This window comes from Trichosurus vulpecula, chromosome 8 (genome assembly GCF_011100635.1).
Source record: "Trichosurus vulpecula isolate mTriVul1 chromosome 8, mTriVul1.pri, whole genome shotgun sequence".
Classification (NCBI taxonomy): Eukaryota; Metazoa; Chordata; class Mammalia; order Diprotodontia; family Phalangeridae; genus Trichosurus; species Trichosurus vulpecula.
In genome coordinates, this window is record NC_050580.1 from 50,264,597 (window position 1) to 50,283,647 (window position 19,051).

A 19,051-nucleotide genomic window follows, 5' to 3' on the forward strand; every position below is an offset into this window, starting at 1 on the left:
GTGGGAAGTGGTCCCCGTCTCTGAGCCCACTCCAGGGCTCAGAAAGCCTGACAATTCCTGCAGAAAAGGGAGAGGATGCCTCTGACTGGGAGAAGTTTGCCGAGCAGCTTTCTCTGAGCTGAAATGACCAGGGCCAGCTCGTTGCTGTGGTGATGTGTGAGGGTAGCAAAGGGGGGTTAAAATGGAAGAGGTGGAAAGTGGAGGAGGGAGGAAATCCAAGGACGTGTTAATGAAAGGCAAAGAAAATTTCATTCTCCCTGTGTCAGGGTCAACATGACAGAAATGGCTTTTTGCTCATGACACAAAGACAGTTAGCAGGAGGCAGGGAAGGGGAAGACAATGGCAGCCAACTAGGCGTGTTCCTAGCACGGAGACCAGGCAGAGATGGGAGGGTGGCTCCCCACCCCCCACCTCCATCCCCAGCCCCCAGCCCCATTGCTAGCTAATCCCTTTGGTGAGCATCCAGGATGCTTGTGACAAGGGCTACCCCCTCCATAGGAGGTGCATCCCCATCTGGGAAGGAAGGAGAATTAAGAAGCCTTCCAGAATACAGAGCTTGGGAAAACTCAAGAAGAGAGTGCTATCAACCCACTCTAGTCCAGCAAACATTTATAAGGACCTACTATGTGCAAATCCCCATGCTATATTAGGTGTTGGGGCTACAAGGACAAAATAAAAAAACAACCTAGTTTATGCCTTCCCTTGCCTGCTGTGCCCACTTGGGCAGCCAGTCAGAATAAATCTAATTGGTTGAGCTAGAATCCCATTAGGGGTTTCTTAGGGATATAATGAAAGGCATGGCTGGTAAGGATCAATATTCTTCTCTGCTGTAGTCATAAAACCATTGGATTATAAACTTCTTGAGGACAGGAACAATTTCTGCTGCTAATCTGTATCTCTACACTTGATAAGAACTTTGGGAAAAGCTTCCTCCTTCCTCCCTCTTTTCTTCCTCTGCCTCCTCCACACTACTTTTCCTACTTCCTTCCTCCCTCCTTCCCTTGATTTCTTCTCCTTTCTTCTTTTCTCCCCTAATTCCCCTCTTCTTCCTTTCTTTCCTCCTTCTTCTTTCTCATTTTCTTTCCTCCTCTCTTTTGTATCCTATTGCCCCATCTTTCCCTCACCATCCTTCCTTCACATCATTTTTCTGCTTTATCAATTCCTCTACATCTTTTTCCTCCTCATTCTGCTTTACCTTTTCTTCATCTCCCACCTTCCTTCACTTGTTCCATCCTCCACTGTCTTCTTTTCTTCCTACTCCCTCTCCTCTTCCTCCTCCTCCTCCTCCTCCTCCTCTTCTTCTTCTTCCTCCTCCATAGCAAAATTAGCACTTAATGCTGAGACCTGACCTTGCAACTAATTAGCTGTGTAACTTTTAATATGTCCATTTCACACTCTGGGATTCAGTCTCCTCCTCTCCAGAGGTCTCTTCTAGCTCTGACATTCTGTGATTCTACTCCCATTCCAGAGAAGTAAAAAAAATAGGTGGGTCCAAAGTAACAAAAGGTATGGACCATCTTCTCTTTGAAATGTGAAATTTGAATGAAATTGGAAATTCCCTGTAAAATAGGCCTCTTCTCAGTCAAGGGGAAAGAAGGATTGGTAGCATAGTGACTGGAACACCTGGAGGTCATTGTAGGACCTCCAGTGAGTCTAGGGAACACCAAAAGACATGGAGGCATACTTGGACTGGGCCATGTAGCCCAAGGCAATTGGGCAAAGAGACCAGAAGAGCTGGTGGTTTATCCTAGAATAAATGGAGCTGCTTAGATTTGGAGGCTCCTAAGTCCAAGGAGCAGGGCATCAATTGGCAACATCATCTCCACATCCATATGGAGAGAATTGTCTGTATCCCTTATTCAGAAAACAGGTTTGTTTCTGGAATTGAGTGTGTGGGTATGTATGAGTGCCTACGTCAATGCAAATGTTTACATTTGTGAAGGCCTTTGTATTTGTGTGTGTGCACTCATGTGTATGTTTGTGCATGCATGAACATGCATGTGGTCCTGTGTAACTCTAAGTATATCTTTGTAAATCTGCATGTACATACACATGTATGTCATTTATGTCCTTCCTTGTTATCCCTGAGCACGGCTTTTTCCCTCTCTCTTTCCTTCTCTCTCTCCTTTCCCTCCCAATTCATACCCTTCTCTTCCTTTTCTCTCCTCCCTTCTACTCTCCACTTCCTCCTCCTCAGTTTTTCTTTGACTCTCTTTCTCACCCTCTTTTATTCTCTCTGTCCCTTCTCCCTCCTTCTCTATCCTCTCTCTATCATTCTCTTTCATTATCTCTTCTCTCTCTCCTTCCTTGTTTCTCTCTCTACTTCCCCTCCTCTCTCATACCATCTCCTGCTTCCCTCCTCTTATCCCCTTTCGCTCCCTCTCCTTTCTCCCCTTTCCCCTATCTCCCTCTGTTCCCTCCCTCTCACAGTCAGAGTGAAGCCAAACTGATCTGTCCATTCTGATCTCCCTTCCAGAAGTGATCCTGAGGGTGCTTGACAGCAGAACCAGAGATTTGCTAGCTTCCTACCGGATACCCATTAAGTACCTCCGCCCTTTCCACCCCTACCATTTTGAGCTAGTGTCGGTGAGTGTCCTGGGCCAGAGAGCCAGCTTTGGGGGCAGCTCTGCTTTGGCTTGTCGGGGGACTTAGGACTGTGCTTTTCCACTGCCTCTTTCCAGTCTGGGGGCTGGCTCAAGGGGATCCATAATGGTTCTGTTCCCAGCTTGTGATTCGGAAAGGCATGTGACCTTGGGTGGGGGGTGGGGGTTTTCTCTGGAATTAAATGGGCCCAACAAACATTATTGGGACGAGAATTTATTTTTGTTGGCATTTGGGACCCTCAAAGACCTTTTCCCTTTGTTTCTATTAATCTGTCCTTCCCACTACCCACCTCTCCCCTCCATTGACAATAGCCACTCCCCCAAATGAAGCCCTCAACACATACATGTGTAGTCAGGAAACACTTGGCTCCTGCTGAAAATGGCTGTCTCTCCTGCATTTTAAGCTCATCACCTCTAGCAGCCAAGCAAGCAGACACTTCATTTTCATTCTTTGGGATTTTGGTTTCTCATCACATTGATCAGAGTTCTAAAGTCTTTCAAAGTTCTTTATTCCCTGCAGTGTTGTAATCACTGCACAAATGGTTCTACTTGTGCTCATATTGCCCTTTGTCAGTTGTAAAGACCCTCTCCATTTCCTCTGAAACTGTCTGTTTGGTTATTTCTTGTGGCACAGTAATATTCCATTACATTCATATCCAACAATTTTTGCTCAGTCACTCCCCAATGGGAGGACACCTCCCTTGGTTTCCATTTTTTGGCTACCATGAAAAGAGCAGCTTTTAAATATTTTTATACACACGCGTCCCTTTTTTTTCTTTCTTTGATTTCTTTGGGTTATTCGCCCATTGATGGCATAGCTGGGTCAAAGGGCACACACAGTTTAATAATTTTGGGAACCAAGTTTCAAATTGTTTTCCAGACTGTCCAGGTCAATTCACAGCTCCACCAGCAGTGCATGAGTATACCTGTTTTCCTTCAGTGGAAGGGGGAGTTGGAGAGGAGGGGGAAACTCCCAGGTATAAGGCCTTAGGGAATAGGATTCCATTGCTGTGGCACAGTTCATGATTAATCCTTTGATTCTCCGCATAGTTTTTCCCCTATGTAACAGCCCCATAGAGGTCAAAAAAGAGTCCCCAAGGACATCCCCCACTTCATTGGTATTTTCAAGATTAGAATCCAGATCTTCTGCCTCTTCATCTATCTGGAATCAGAAGATCTGGAGGCAAATCCTGGTTTTGCCACCTACAGGCTGTATTATCTTTACCAAATCAGTTTGCCTTTCTGAGCTTCATTTTCCTGGTCTGAAAAATGAGGCTAAGAATGCCTGCTGCCCTCCTCACAGGGTTGTTGTGAAGGTCAAATGGGATTGTAAAGTGTTTTTTTTTAACAGTTAAGCATTCTATGCTTGAGTTATTATTATTTCTCAAATGACAATAATCCTTTGCAGCTGGCTGCAATGGAGGCTCATCTGTTATCTCATTGGAACCTCTGACATCCCCTAGTCTAGTTATCCCTGTCTTTACAAAGAGGGCAATGCAGTAAGCCATGGCCCCTGTGAGGATGGTGAAATATTCAAATGGAAAAGCCAAAGATTTATTATAATATTGATCTTTCTGTAAAGGTTCCAAGGGACACTGGGCTTTAATTACCAGCTTCTTCTCCAGTGGTCTCTCAGAGCCACAGTGGGGCTGGGGCCAACATTTGGCCACATGCAGGGCCTTGATTTATGGCTGGACCTGCTGCTTAACTTTGTGTTTATCTCTTCTGTCTCTCCATCATTGTCATCATCACTTCCACCGGTCCTCAGGCTCACAAGTCTGGTTTAGCCAAATTGTATGCTTCAATCACTCGGGAGAGCAGTTTCATGCCCCGATACATTGGATGCACTCACACAGCCTTAGAGGTAAGGCATGAAGGGGGCTGGTGGGAACATTATCTTGGGCTAGTAGGGACACAAAAGAGGAAGCTGGGAATCACCATTTGTGGGCAGGGGAGGAGGTTAGGGGCCACCATTTATGGGGAGAGAAAGGACCAGGAGGCATCTCCTTTGAGGCAGAGAAGGAAAGCAAAGGACTATTGTGGGCAGGGGAGATGATTAGGGACCATTAGGTGTGATCAGTGTTCAATAACTTCTTCAAAGGGACTGCTTTGGAAAAAAATAAATCCCAAAAGTCAGAAGAGGGAGATAGGAATAGGAAGAAATGGAGGAAGAAAAAAATAAGAGCTTGGTTTTTCTTTGAAAGACAACTGATCACAAAGAAGAGTACACACTGACTCACAATGTATGCACATTCATGTAAATGAAGAGAAGGGGAGGACAAATGGTTTTGCTCCTAACCTCCACTGGTGGTCACAGGCTCCTCATTCCTGTGATCCCCTGAGGATCCGAGATACCAAAATCTTCCTGGATCTCTGGGGAAAACAGGTCTGTCCCCTTCTCATCCATCATAGTTCCTGGGAAGCCCTCTTGGTGCCATGATGCTTTTCTATGATGCCCCTCAGGAAGGTAGAAAACACACAGTTCTTCTATTAAAAACTCCCAAGTCAACATCTCAGGGCTGCCTCTCCTCTCCTTGGTTAGCCAGCCTCAGCCCCCGGGAGATCTGGCATGCAGCTTCCTGGTCTCATATTCTCTCTGTTTTAGTGTCTCCGTCAGCCACATTTGCCTCTCTCATGTCGGTGCTGACACTGAGACTGAAATTGGGAAAAGAATCTGGAAATACTCTCTCTCCTATCCCTCTTTTCTCCTCTATCTTCCCTCTTCCCATCCACATTCATCTCAGCACCCTCTCTTGTTCCTGTCCCCTCTTATCAATGTTGTAGACCCATGGAGAGGGCAGAAGTTTTAGTCAAAGGACATTAGTTGAATCCCAACTTTGCTACTTACCACTTGGATGATCTTGAACAAGTCATTTAACACACCAGTCCCAAGTTTCTTCATTTGTAAAATAAGAGGGTCACACTAAATGGTCTCTGACATTCCTTTACCCTCTAGATCTATCCCTTCTCACTTAATTTCCTGTCTCATCTCTATTTTCTCCCTCATTCCTTTCTCCCCTTTCATCTACATTTCCCTTTCATCTCTGTCTCTTTTCTCTTCTACACCAATTTTCCCTCTCTCATCTTTGTCTTTTCTCCCTCCTCCCTGTCCTCTCTCCAGTCCCTATTGCCTTCTGATGCCTTTATCCTCCTTCATCACTAGCCCTTCTCTCATTACTATCCTCTCTACCATCCCTCTTCCCTCCCCCATCCATAACTCTTCTCCATGTTTCCTCTCTCATCCCTATGCTTTCTCCAATTCTTGGCCTTGTTCCTTTTGTTATTCTAGTCCCCTCTTTCATCCTTTCTCTCCTCCTCTCTCTCCATTCCCATCCCTCTTCCATCTTAGGCTTCTGCTACCTTATCCCCACTGATTTCTTGACAGCAGAGAACGAACGTCCAAATCAACACCCTGAAGGGTGCCTCCAAGGAACACCTTCCTCACTCCCAAATGCACACACTCTTTCTCTGTCTACATCAAAGCTGTCAGGCTAGGATTGATTTGAGCTCTGAGGCAGAAGATGCCTAGTTTCAGATTCTTAAAGAATCAATGACCACCACCCCCTCCCACTCCTGCCATCTCTCTTCTTCTTTTTCTCCTTGAGCGAATATCTCTGTTCATCAGGTGACTAGAGGGTAAAAGTGAGTAACATTTCCAGATGCCTATGTACTGGTGTGATTCGAATGTTTTTTCCTATTGGGCTTGTCCTGCCAGTGTCTTAAGGAGCACTGGAAAAAAAAATCTTCAATGTCCTCAAATTCCCCACCAGCCTGCTATGGTCCCTGAAATACCTTCCAGGGGCTTCTCACTGATGCAGCAAATCCCTCTGAGGGAGGGAGCGCATTTGTTTCCTCTCACCCCAGGGAGCTTTCCTTTCTGCCAGAAGGAGGTGAGAATATGAGAGCCTTTGAGGGAAGAATCAATTAACAATAATTTATTAAATACCTACTATGTGCCAGGAACCATGCTAGGTAACTGGAAATACAAGTACAAAGAATGAAATACTCTCTACTTCCAAAAAAAATTCAATTCTAATAGGAAAGGTAACTACATATAAATATATATACATAGCATAAATCAAAAAATTAATAAATACAATTATTTGTGTATAATATAAAGTATTACATATACTTTGTACACATGATACATAGTAGAAACTAGTACTTTGTACATACGATACATAGTATGAACACAAACAAAGTAGTTAATTACAAAGTAGTTTGGAATGGAGGACACAAGCCATTGACATCATGCAGAAGACTGTGTCTAGGCTATATCCTATAGAAGAAGAAAAACTTTGTGAGTTGGAGGTAAGAGAGAAGGGCTTTCTGGGCAGGGGTATGATCAGTGCAAAGGCATGTAGATGGGAGATAAAGTATTAAGTATAGGAAAGAAACAGAGAAAGTGCAAAGGGCACAGAAAGAGGAGAAGGAAGCAGTGAAAAATAGCTGCTTTTTGCTGAGGCTCTGGACTACTGGAAGACACCCAGGCAGTCAAATATACACCATGGACAAAAACCAGAATGGAAATCCTACATTTCATGGGCAAACTAAGGAGGGAGAGAGGTTTGTGCTTAGGTCAGGGCATGATTAATAGCAAGGTAATCACTTTGGGAGACTGAGGCAACATTGGGGTGAGGGCAAGCCTTGGAGCTCCTCTACTCAATCTCAGAAGGCTTCTTGGAGGCAGTCTGCTAACATGGCTTTAAGCAGCTCTACCCATGCGTCTCCTCACAGCAGTGTCTGCTGGGCACCAGGTGCCTTTCAGGCCCCTTTCTCCATTTTGTTCCTTGGCCTCAGTCCTTCTGCAATTGCCCTTGTTGGTCCCTAGAGTCCCTAAGGAGGACCAGTAGCATCTCATTGTTGGGCTCTCCCAACAGGAGTGGGACCATGCTCTGGACATACGCCAGAGTACAAACAATATTCCTTGGCTTCCTTCTGTCCCAGGGGGAAGCCCAGTTTCCCCAACAAATGATCCCATTCCATATTCATCAACAACCCTTAAGACTTGCTCAGGACATTTAAACCCCTTGAACTGTAGTCCTGAGATATCTTTTCAGTATTATCGCCTACGTCCCCCCACCCCCATCCAGAACATAATCAGCATTCAGTCCCTCTGAATTACAGGCATCCCTCATATAATGTAGTTTCAAACAACATCATTTCAGAGGAAAAACAATTGATACGTTGTAATTAAACTTCACAGTAACATCATGGAACTACGAACGTGACATTCCCCAAGATACAAGTCAGCCTGCCAGTGATTAGCATAGCAAACTGACTGCAATGTTGTTTCACTAAACATCCTGTTTTTAGGAAACCAGTTAGGCAGGATAGGCTTGTCCTCACTGTTTCCTACCATCTTTTGCCATCTTAGTGTTTTTGCTTATGCTATTCTCCCCATTTCTAATGCCCTCCTAATCTATGTTCACTTAGCCCTCCTTCAATGCCCTTCTCAATCGCCACATCTTCCTTGAAGCCCTCCTAACCCTTCATAATAATAACTCACATTTGTACAAATATAAATTATCTCATTGGATCCTCAGAACAATCTGTGTGTGGGGGGGGAATGTTGATATTGTCCCTATTTTACAGGTGAGGAAACTGAGGCTTAGATGTATTAAGCAATTTGCCCAAGATCACAAAACTCATAAATGTCTTAAACAGGATGCAAACCCAAGTCTTCATGATGCCAAGTCCAGTGTTCTATTCATTGTGCTAACATGTCTCTCTGAGACAGATGTAATCTCCATAGCTTTTTGCTTAAACCTGGCACCGCACCTATCACAATCTGGTTTGCATTGGAGTGATTCACATCCATGTTTTATTCCTCCTGCTAGACTGTCATCTGGGCAGCTCAGTGGCACAATGGATAGAGTACAGGGCCTAAAGTCAGGAAGACCTGAGTTCAAATTCAGCCATAGCCACTTACTAGCCATGTGACCCTAGGCAAGTCACTTAACCCTGTTTGCCTCAGTTTTTTCATTTGTAAAATGAACTGGAGAAGGAAATGGCAAACCACTCCAGTATCTCTGCCAAGAAACACAAGGAGTCTGAACTTGACTGGAAAACAACTAAATAATAACAAGAAAAAGACTGTCATCCCCTTGAGGCTATGGATTTCATTCATTTTGCATCTAGCACTAGTGGCTCAGTCAATGTGTGATGGATGGTGGGGAAAGCTCACCATGTCCAAGGGATATGGAATCAGAGGGCCTTGGTTGGAATCCTGGCTCTGCTCTGTATTCCCTGTGTGACCACGGGCAAATCAGTTTCTTTCTCTGGGTCTCAGTTTCCTCATTTGTAATATGAGGGGTTGTATCAGATGGTCTCTGGACTCTAGAGCTATAATCCCATGAAGGCTGTATAGGAATACACCCCGGGAGTCCTCACCATTTAACCCCATCCTCCCATCTACATTCCTTTCCCCAAGCAGGAGAAAGCAGCCACATCCTCCTCAACCCCTCCCACCAGTCACCAGTTCAAAGAAGTGGCCTCTATGGGAGACCTCCCCTCCAGAAGCAGGTGACTACAGGAGCAGCCTCAGTGGGGGTGAGACAGCCAGAGAAATTGCTTCTGCTAATCACGAGGCTTTGTATGGGGGAAGGCATCCAATTCACAGCACACGAGCCCCAGGATAGGTGTGAATTACTATCCCCTGCCTTTGGCGCCTTCTCCCAGAAGCTCAGCTATCAGTCCTCGCCAGTTCTGAGGCCCTTCCCTCCCTCCCCCTGTGAGTAACAAAGGACCTAGGCCAGCCCAGTCACATAGTCATCCAGGCCCATCTCAGCAGGAACACATCAGCTGACTTTACCCAGAAGTGATGGATGTGGTTAGAATGGAGCAGTGCTGGCAAAGACCTCTCGAATGCACTTTTCTCCCCATTTGATGTATGAAATTCCACTATTATAGATTTTTTTTGAAGTCTTTAGGTTTTTCCTACTCTAAGAGTTCCCTAATGCCATGCAAATAGCCCCAGGAGGGAGAACTCCTTAAGCCTCCTCAGTTAAAACCTTTCCAGGAATTAATTGACTACCAGCTGAAGGAGAGGCCTTGAAGGCATAGGACAGAGGACTAGGGCTCAGACTGAGAGCTGAATGAGGAGGAACCTCTGAGATGTGACAGTTTTGCCTAGAGAGGACCACCCTGTAAGTTTCTTTACTAGAGCCACATGAAGGAACCCACTCCAAAAGAGGAAACAGTCATGAGGCTGAATTCCCTCATCTGTAAGTAATGATATCTATAGCCAGTATTTAAATCACATGCGTTAAGGCTTACAAAGCATTTCACACATATTGCCTCATTTAATTCTCACACTAACTGAGGGAAGAGGTGATATTATTATCGCCATGTCGTAGATGTGAAAACTGAGGTTGACGGGTTAAGTGACTTGCCCAGGGTTACATAGCTAGTAAGTATCTGAAGTGGGATTTGAACTCAGGTCTTTCTGACTCTCCAGTCCAGTTGTTCCATCCACTTCAACAATGATCAAATGTATGCTAATAAATGAAGTACATACCTCACTGGGCATTTGGGAACAGTGAGTGGAATTGTTCAGTTAAACCACTAACAAAATATAAAATACTTTTGTGTTGTATTCACAATAAAATTTGTGAACAAGTTCAGTGCTTCCTAGTTGTCCAAACGGTCCTTACAAGCATCACTGCAGACATTCACAGCAACCCTGTGGCAGGCATTATCTTCACCATTTTCCAAGTAGAGAAAGTAAAGCCCCAGAAGTGAGGGGAATTGTTCAGGTTCACGCCTTTAGCCCATGACAAAACCAGTACTGAATCCCAGATTTCTGACCCCCAGCCCAGGGCTCTTTTTTATTTATCACATCTGCCTTCACACTGCAATCCAAGTCAATATCAACTGAGACCGGTAAGAAATCAGAAAGAAGAAAGACCAGTCCAAACTAGGGTGATCTAGAGAGGCTTCCAAGAATGAGTAGGTCTTGATCTGGGCCTTGCAGGCAGAGGAGAGCATTCAGGACAGAAGAACAAAGACCCAAAGGCAAGAATGAGCCTGGGACACTTGGGCAGACAGGAAAGCTAGCTAGCCAGCCAGAGTGAAAGGTGCACATTAGGGAAACAAGACTGGAGAGGGAACATGTGTTCAAGCTAAGCATGGCCAAAATTGTCAAGCTGAGAAGGTTGAACCTTTGAAATGAGAGAGCTGTGCCCTGATTTCTTTCTATGTCCCCAGAACCCATTCACCCACTATTCTTTCCACTTTCAGGTCTTTCTTCATGGGGTCAATGAGCCCCTTGCCAACCCCTATGGTCCTATCATAGCAGTTGCCCGTGTCATTCCCAACTACAAGGAGTTCAAGTAAGTAGAGGATGGTGAAGTGAGAGAGTGATGGGCAATAGTGTCTCCTTTTTCTGTGTCTTTTGCTAGTCCTGGCTTTACCCGTAAGTGAAATAGACAGCTACCTATGTGGTATAATTGCACAAAACTTAAGAAACCTTTTTTCAAATGTCCTTGACCTATGAATGATACTTTGAGGTCCCTCCACAAAGTAACAAACCTCTAATTCCCTAGGGAAGGCTAAAGCTTGGAAGTCTCACGGCCCTGGGAAGGAATTCCCATAAAGGAGTCCCCTTGAGGACCCAACAATTAATCTCAGAGTCTAATAGGGAGAAAAGAGCTTGGGGAACTTGGAAGGGAGAAGGCTCCAAATATTAGGGGGAAAGGGAGAAGAAAAGAGAGCTACTAAGTGAATGTATATAAGACAAATAATTCATTTCACTGTTTTGTCTGGAAATGGCTAAGCAGCATTGCCGATGATTGCCGACGGACGGCGTCACCAAGTCAGGACTTCAATTCTCTGCTCAGAAAACCCCCATTCAATGCCAGGGAGGGGGAGTTAAGATTCTGAGAGAGTCTTTCTTAGAGAAGTAATCATCTTTATAGGAAGCACAGAAAGGCAATACTAATAGTAGTAGAAAGACTACGGGGCTGGCAATAAGAACAAGGGAATTTTAATCCTGGCTCCAACACTGACTAGTACATTTCCTTCGCCATAATATTTTCCCTCTCTGAGCTCAGTTTAGGCATCTGTATAATGGTATGATGATACCTATCTTGCCTAGTTCATATGGTCAATGTGAGAATGGAATTAGCTAATGGATATGAGAATGCTTCAGAAAGTACAATGTGTGGGCGTGGAGCCAAGATGGTGGCTGGAAAGCAGGGACTAGCGTGAGCTCCCCACCGAGTCCCTGCAAAAACCTATAAAAAAATGGCTCTGAACCAATTCTAGAACTTCAGAACCCACAAAATAGCGAAGGGAAGCAGGGCTCCAGCCCAGGACAGCCTGGATGGTCTCTGGGTGAAGTCTATCCCGCACAGAGCTGGGAGTGGAGCAGAGCAGAGCCCAGCGTGGGTGGCACAGACCAACCAGACCAGGAGCCAGGAGGAGTGTACCCTAGCGCCCTGAATCAGTGAGCTGCAGCAGTTACCAGACTTCTCAACCCACAAACACCAGTGACAACAGAGAAGGTTAGTGGGAAAAGCTGCGGGAGTAGAAGGAGTTCTTGGTTCGGCTAGCACCCCAGGAGTAACAGAGGTGGGGCAGCTACAGAACTACAGCTGCGGTTGCTTCCAGCCCCAAGCCCACCTGGTGGGAGGAATTAAGTGGCAGATCAGAGCAGGAGTGAAGAGCCTGCTGAAGATCTAAGTCCAGTCCAGGTTGGCGGTTCTTGGGGAAGGAGGAGGGCTGGTGTGGCAGAGCTGGCGCATCCCCCCAAGCTTGGAACATAGTTCTCTTAATTCTACAAGCAGTCATACTCTGCTGAAAAACTTAAGGGTCAAGTTAGTTGGCTGGGAACATGGCCAGGCAGCGTAAACGCACCCAGATTCAGTCTCAGACTTTGGAATCTTTCTTTGGTGACAAAGAAGACCAAAAGATACAGCCAGAAGAATTCAACAAAGTCAAAGAGCCTACACCAAAAGCCTCCAAGAAAAACATGAACTGGTCTCAGGTCATGGAAGAGCTCAAAAAGGATTTGGAAAAGCAAGTTAGAGAAGTAGAGGAAAAATTGGGAAGACAAATGAGAAAGATGTGAGAAAACCATGAAAAACAAGTCAATGACTTGCTAAAGGAGACCCAAAAAAATACTGAAAAATACACTGAAGAAAACAAGACCTTAAAAAATAGACTAACTCAAATGGCAAAAGAGCTCCAAAAAGCCAATGAGGAGAAGAATGCCTTGAAAGGCAAAATTAGCCAAATGGAAAAGGAGGTCCAAAAGACCACTGAAGAAAATACTACCTTAAAAATTAGATTGGAGCAAGTGGAAGCTAGTGACTTGATGAGAAATCAAGATATTATAAAACACAACCAAAGGAATGAAAAATGGAAGACAATATGAAATATCTCATTGGAAAAACCACTGACCTGGAAAATAGATCCAGGAGAGAGAATTTAAAAATTATTGGACTACCTGAAAGCCATGATCAAAAAAAGAGCCTAGATATCATCTTTCAAGAAATTATCAAGGAGAACTGCCCTGATATTCTAGAGCCACATGGCAAAATAGAAATTGAAAGAATCCACCAATCGCCTCCTCAAATAGATCCCAAAAAGAAATCTCCTAGGAATATTGTTGCCAAACTCTAGAGCTCCCAGATCAAGGAGAAAATACTGCAAGCAGCCAGAAAGAAACTATTGGAATATTGTGGAAACACAATCAGAATAACCCAAGATCTAACAGCTTCTTCATTAGGAGATCGAAGGGCTTGGAATACGATATTCTGGAGGTCAGTGGAGCTAGGATTAAAACCAAGAATCACCTACCCAGCAAAACTGAGTATCATGCTCCAAGGCAAAATATGGATTTTCAATACAATAGAGGACTTTCAAGCTCTCTCAGTGAAAAGACCAGAGCTGAATAGAAAATTTGACTTTCAAACACAAGAATCAAGAGAAGCATGAAAAGGTAATCAAGAAAAAGAACAATAAAAAGAAATTGCAGGGGACTTACTAAAGTTGAACTGTTTTGTTTACATTCCTACATGGAAAGATGATGCGTATGATTCATGGGACTTCAGTATTAGGGCAGCTGAAGGGAATATGCATGTATATATATATATATATATATGTTTATGCATATATATGTATATGTGAGTGTGTATGTATGTGTGTGTATATATATATATATATATATATATATATATAAAGAGAGAGAGAGAGAGAGAGAGAGGGCACAGGGTGAGTTGAAGATGAAGGGAAGATATCTAAAAGAAAATAAAATTAAGTGGTGAGAGAGGAATATATTGAGAGAGGGAGATAGGGAGAGATAGAATGGGGTAAATTATCTCACATAAAAGTGGCAGGAAAAAGCAGTTCTGTAGGAAGAGAAGAGAAGGCAGGTGAGGGGGAATGAGTGAATCTTGCTCTCATCAGATTTGACCTAAGGAGGGAATACCATACGTACTCAATTGGGTATCTTACCACACAGGAAAAAAGGAGGAAGAAGATAAAAAAGGGGGGATGATAGAAGCGAGGGCAGATGGGGGTGGAGGTAATCAAAAACAAACACTTTCAAAAGGGGACAGGGTCAAGGGAGAAAATTCAATAAAGGGGGATAGGTTAGGAAGGAGCAAAATATAGTGAGTCTTTCACAGCATGAGTATTGTGGAAGGGTTATACATAATGATAGCCATGTGGCCTATGTTGAATTGCTTGACTTCTTAGGGAGGGTGGGTGGGAAGGGAAGAGGGGAGAGAATTTGGAAGTCAAAGTTTTAAAAACAGATGTTCAAAAACAAAAAAAAAGTTTTTGCATGCAACTAGAAAATAAGATACACAGGCAATGGGGTGTAGAAATTTATCTTGCCCTACAAGAAAGGAAGGGAAAAGGGGATGGGAGGGGAGTGGGGTGACAGAAGGGAAGGCTGACTGGGGAACAGGGCAACCAGAATATATGCCATCTTGGAGTGGGGGGAGAGTAGAAAAGGGGAGAAAATTTGTAATTCAAACTCTTGTGAAAATCAATGCTGAAAACTAAATATATTTTAAAAAAAGAAAGTACAATGTGCTCTACAAATAGGAATGACTGTTCCATTAATAGGCTGAGTAGATTTTGTAGTGGGAACTTGTGTAATAAAGACAGAGTATTAGGGTCAGAAAACCTAGGCTGGAATCCTCTGCCACTTAGAACCTGTGTAACATTGGCTAAGTCATGTAGGCTCTCTGGTCATCAATGAGGAGCTTGTGCTAGATGACCTCTGAATTCCATTCTAGTACTGAATCTTTGTATGATCTTTTGCTAAAAGGTCTGTGCCTGAGTGCCTCCCACACTTGGTCCATTCGATTCACAAAACGTTTACTGAACACTTACTATGTGCTAAGGTACTCATGACAGGAGCTGAGGAATTCAAAGAACTGTAAATACAAGTAATTTCAAGGGTCATCGATGTGGATACTGAAGTATCTAGGTATGGTAGTAGGTGAAGGGGCAAAGAGCCAAGTATCATAGTCATTGAGGGGAAAAAGTGATGCTAACTTAGGTAACAAGTGGGCCCCTGAAAACTCTGACTCCAGACCCCTTTGCTTCTTCCCCCAGGTTCAATGTAGCTATTGGGGGTGATCAATTATGTAAAATATGACCAGAGCCACCACCAATAAAAACACCCATTATAAGAACAATGTTAAGAGGCACCAATCCAATAGTAGAAGCATTCAATTAATATATAAAGTAATATAAATAAAAAGAGGAGGGTGTCAATGGTACAATCATTCTTTATCCCTCAAACACAAATAGATATGACCTCCTTAAAGACTTCAGGAGATTACAGTCTAATCCTCTCTCCCAATCCTATAAGACTTCCCCAAATACTAGGAAATGGACCCAATCTCTTCAGAACTCATAGTTCTTTGGCAAAGGCTGTCAATTTCATGGAGTGAAGTAATAACCTCTTGGAGGCTGGGGTCAGATTGTAAAGGGCTTTAAATACCACCTGAAGATGTTTGTGTTCTATTCCTAGAGGCAATAAAGAGCCACTAGAGATTTTTAAAAATAGATTTTTATTGATGTCTTTTGTTTTTACATCCCTGACATTAATCCCTGAATTCCTCTTTCCTCCTCCAAGAGAGCCAACATTTGTAACAAAGAACCTAAAAAAGAAACAGAAAAAATGAGCAAAACCAACCAAAACATTCAAAAAGTCTAACATTATATGCAATGTTCCACACCTATGGGCTCCAACATTGCAATGGATGGAACACGGGTGGAGTTGTGGTGTCTTGTCAATTTTTTTTCTTAAGGATTAAATTTCTTCTTTGGAGATCTTTATAATTTAATTGCTTTCAGCTTCAGTGCTTTATGTGTGGTTGTTCTTTCCATTTACATTGTGTATATTGTTTCCTGGCTTTGCTTACTTCAATTTGCATCAGTTCATGTAAGTCTTTCACTGCTTCTCTGTATATGTCGTATTTCTTTATATTCTATATGTGATACAATATTAGTTATTCTGCAGTTGGTGAACTTTATTTCCAGTTCTTTACAGCCATGAACAGTATTGCTAGAAATATATTGGCATATATGGAGTTTTTCTCCACATGGGGCATATGCCCCTGAGGAATCTCTAGTTTCAAAATGTTTAGATATTTTAATCACTTTCTTTGCCCAGTGCCAAATTGCCTTCCAGAAGTAGTTGGCCCCATCCTCACTGAAGGTTCTTAAACTAAAGCATGACATAGTCAGACTTAAGTTTTAGGAAGATCATTCTGGCAGCTGTGTGAAGGATGGATAGGAGAAGGGAAAGACTGTAAGCAGGTAAATCAATTTAGAAATTGTTGCAATAGTTTGGGAAAGAGGTGATGACAGCCAAGACCAAGATGGTGGCCACATGAGTAGAGATGGTTTGGGTAGCATATTTGCTTCAGGGACTTTTTCATGATCAGGAGTTCATCCCAGGAGACTGCTCTCCCCTTGGTGCCATCCTTATGGTTTTACAATACTCAGCCTAATCATATAATAAAAATTACAGTGATCATTTCCACTTCCATATAGGAGACAAGTAGAAAAAGAGGCTTGTGATGCCTATTTTATAGCTGAAGAAATAGAGGCAACTGAGCTTGAACAAAATCACACAATGAGTCAGTAGGTGAGCTGGGGCTCATACTCAAGTCCTCTGTCTTGGTCCCCCAAGACTGAGTCAGTGGCTTTCTGTGCCTTCATTTATTCTTATAGAAAAGAAGGACCTAAGCTGAATGAGAGAAGCTAGGCTTGCCACTCATTTTTTGGTCTAAGATGGAAGATCACTGCCAACTGCCAGATGCTCAGGATAGCAAGGGACTCCATTTGTTCTTGGGTTCCACTCTGTTCATCATTATCTTTCTTCTCTTCCCCAGGGAGACTATGTTGAGCAAAGAGACTTTATCTATGGGACTGCCTATGAGAACTGTCAACTTTCCAAACCCCTCAGTGTTGGCTTTTGATGTTCCTCCAAACAACAATCAGGGATACCCTCAGGTTGGTATTTATCCATCCATCTATCCATCCATCCATCCATCTACCCTTCCATCCATCCATCCATCCATCCATCCATCCATCCATCCATCTATCCTTTTATTCAATAGTCAGTATTCATTTATTCCTTCATATATTTAGTCAGCCAGTATTCTTTCTCTCATTCATTCCATCATTTATTCATGAATTAGAAGCAAGTAGAGTAGGAAAGAACACAAGTTTGGGGTTGAGGGGTCCTTTGGTAAAGGCTGTCTGCTTCACAGAGGTTCCTGAGGTGTAAATGCTTAGGGGCAGCTAGGCAGCACAGTGGATAGGGTGCCGGTCCTAGAGTCAGGAAGATTCATCTCCCTGAGTTCAAACCCGGTGTCAGCACTTCCTAGCTGTGTGACTCTGGGCAAGCCACTTCACCCTGTTTGCCTCAGTTTTCTCATCTGTAAAACTGGCTGGAGAAGGAAACAGCAAACCACTCCAGGATCTCTGCCAAGAAAACCCTGAATGGGGTCACAAAGAATTGGATATAACTAAACAATAAGATCCCCTGTAGCTCTAAATCTCTGGTTTCATGGTCTCCATGATCCTTTGACAATTGGCATTGGAAATGTGAAAGAGACTTGAAAGGTCTTGGGGGGAGAAGAGCAGCTTGGAAAGGAGAGAAGAGCAAGAGGAGAAAGGTCCCAATTGAGCTCTGAAAAGGACTTACTTGGTAGTGGTCAGATAAGTCAAAAGGGGTTGGATTGTTCGTGGATTCCTTCAAGGATAGTGCTTGGTGATGGTGACTCATCTTTTGAACATGGCTTGGACACTGGCTTTTAATAGGGGATGACAGCAGAGAGTCTTGACCAAGAGGAGACGTGAAGAGATGCTGTTTGGGATTAGAACCCAACCCTAGTTCTTTGGCCAATTAAGGAATACCTCCAATTTGACTGTTTGGAAAAGCTCCCTTTCCTCTACCAGAGGGAATCTAGTATGTGAACATCCCCTGGTCCCTCTCTGCCTTAGGAACTGCTACGTCAGCAGGCTTCCCTTCTCCAAGTCCTCCCCAACAGGTTGGTGGACTCCAGAGCAAGTAGCAGTCCCTGGTGTGTGGGGGGTGTGTGTGTATGTGTGTGTGTGTGTGTGTGTGTGTGTGTGTGTGTGTGTGTGTGTCTGTGTGTTTGTGTGTTGGAGGGAAGGAGTGAAAGGCAGGATGCCTTCTCCAGTACCAGCAGGGCCCAACACCAAGAAAATAAAGCAAAAGCCCAGTGTTTCAAGGCTCAGGCCCTTTCTGTTCCCTCCTCCTAGAGAAGTGACAATAGTGGATGCAGCCCTCCTGGCAGTCTCCCTCATTCCCACCCCCTCCCCCCCACCAAACAAGGCCATTCTCACCCCATTATAGGAGGCCTTCTCCTCCAACTGCTTTTTAGACCACTGACTGGAACTAGATTCCATAGTGAAAGTTTCAAGTCCTACATGATGAAATTGATGCCTGTTCAAGTGTAAACCACTGTAAATGAATAGTCAGTTGCTTACAACCTGAAGTCATCATTTCCTGGGAGTCGGTTTTGAAAGAAGGTAGGGAATCATAGCAAGGGGGCTTTACATGCTGGGAGTCTGTGGGGCTGTGGTGAGGAAATTGCTTTCTGCACCAAAGAAAGGGGACAAATTAAAAGGGAACACTTGTAGTGTTTCTCAAGCAAATGTTGAATTCACAATTACGCTAAAGGTCAGCTCTTTCTGGGGAAAATTCCCCTTCTGCCTTCCAATCCCCCTTCACCTTTAACTGTCCTGTCTTTGCTTCAGGAGAAATCCAGTGGGGAGGGTGGACAGCCTTAGGTGTCATGAGGAGGAGCAGGGAGGGGCACTAGCAAACTCTATTCAAAGACTCGTACCCATGGAAACCCCTGGCCTTGTATTAAAGGCCAAGACTTTTGAAGGCTGATCATAGACAAAGAAGAATGATTGGTGGGCTGAAGGGGGGGAATGTGTGT

The 19,051-nt window shown here is 43.9% G+C and overlaps 1 protein-coding gene across 1 annotated transcript in view; it reads left to right on the top strand.

Moving 5' to 3' along the window:
• Window positions 1-19,051, top strand: part of CCDC33 (coiled-coil domain containing 33) — a gene marked incomplete at its 5' end in the record, with an annotated part of 185,888 nt that overhangs the window by 39,989 nt on the left and 126,848 nt on the right. Inside the window, 4 exons of the mRNA XM_036736500.1 lie at window positions 2,477-2,586; window positions 4,372-4,467; window positions 10,845-10,936; window positions 16,967-17,087. Of these exons, the coding sequence (XP_036592395.1) occupies window positions 2,477-2,586; window positions 4,372-4,467; window positions 10,845-10,936; window positions 16,967-17,087 (419 nt within the window). The remainder of the gene's footprint in view (window positions 1-2,476; window positions 2,587-4,371; window positions 4,468-10,844; window positions 10,937-16,966; window positions 17,088-19,051) is intronic.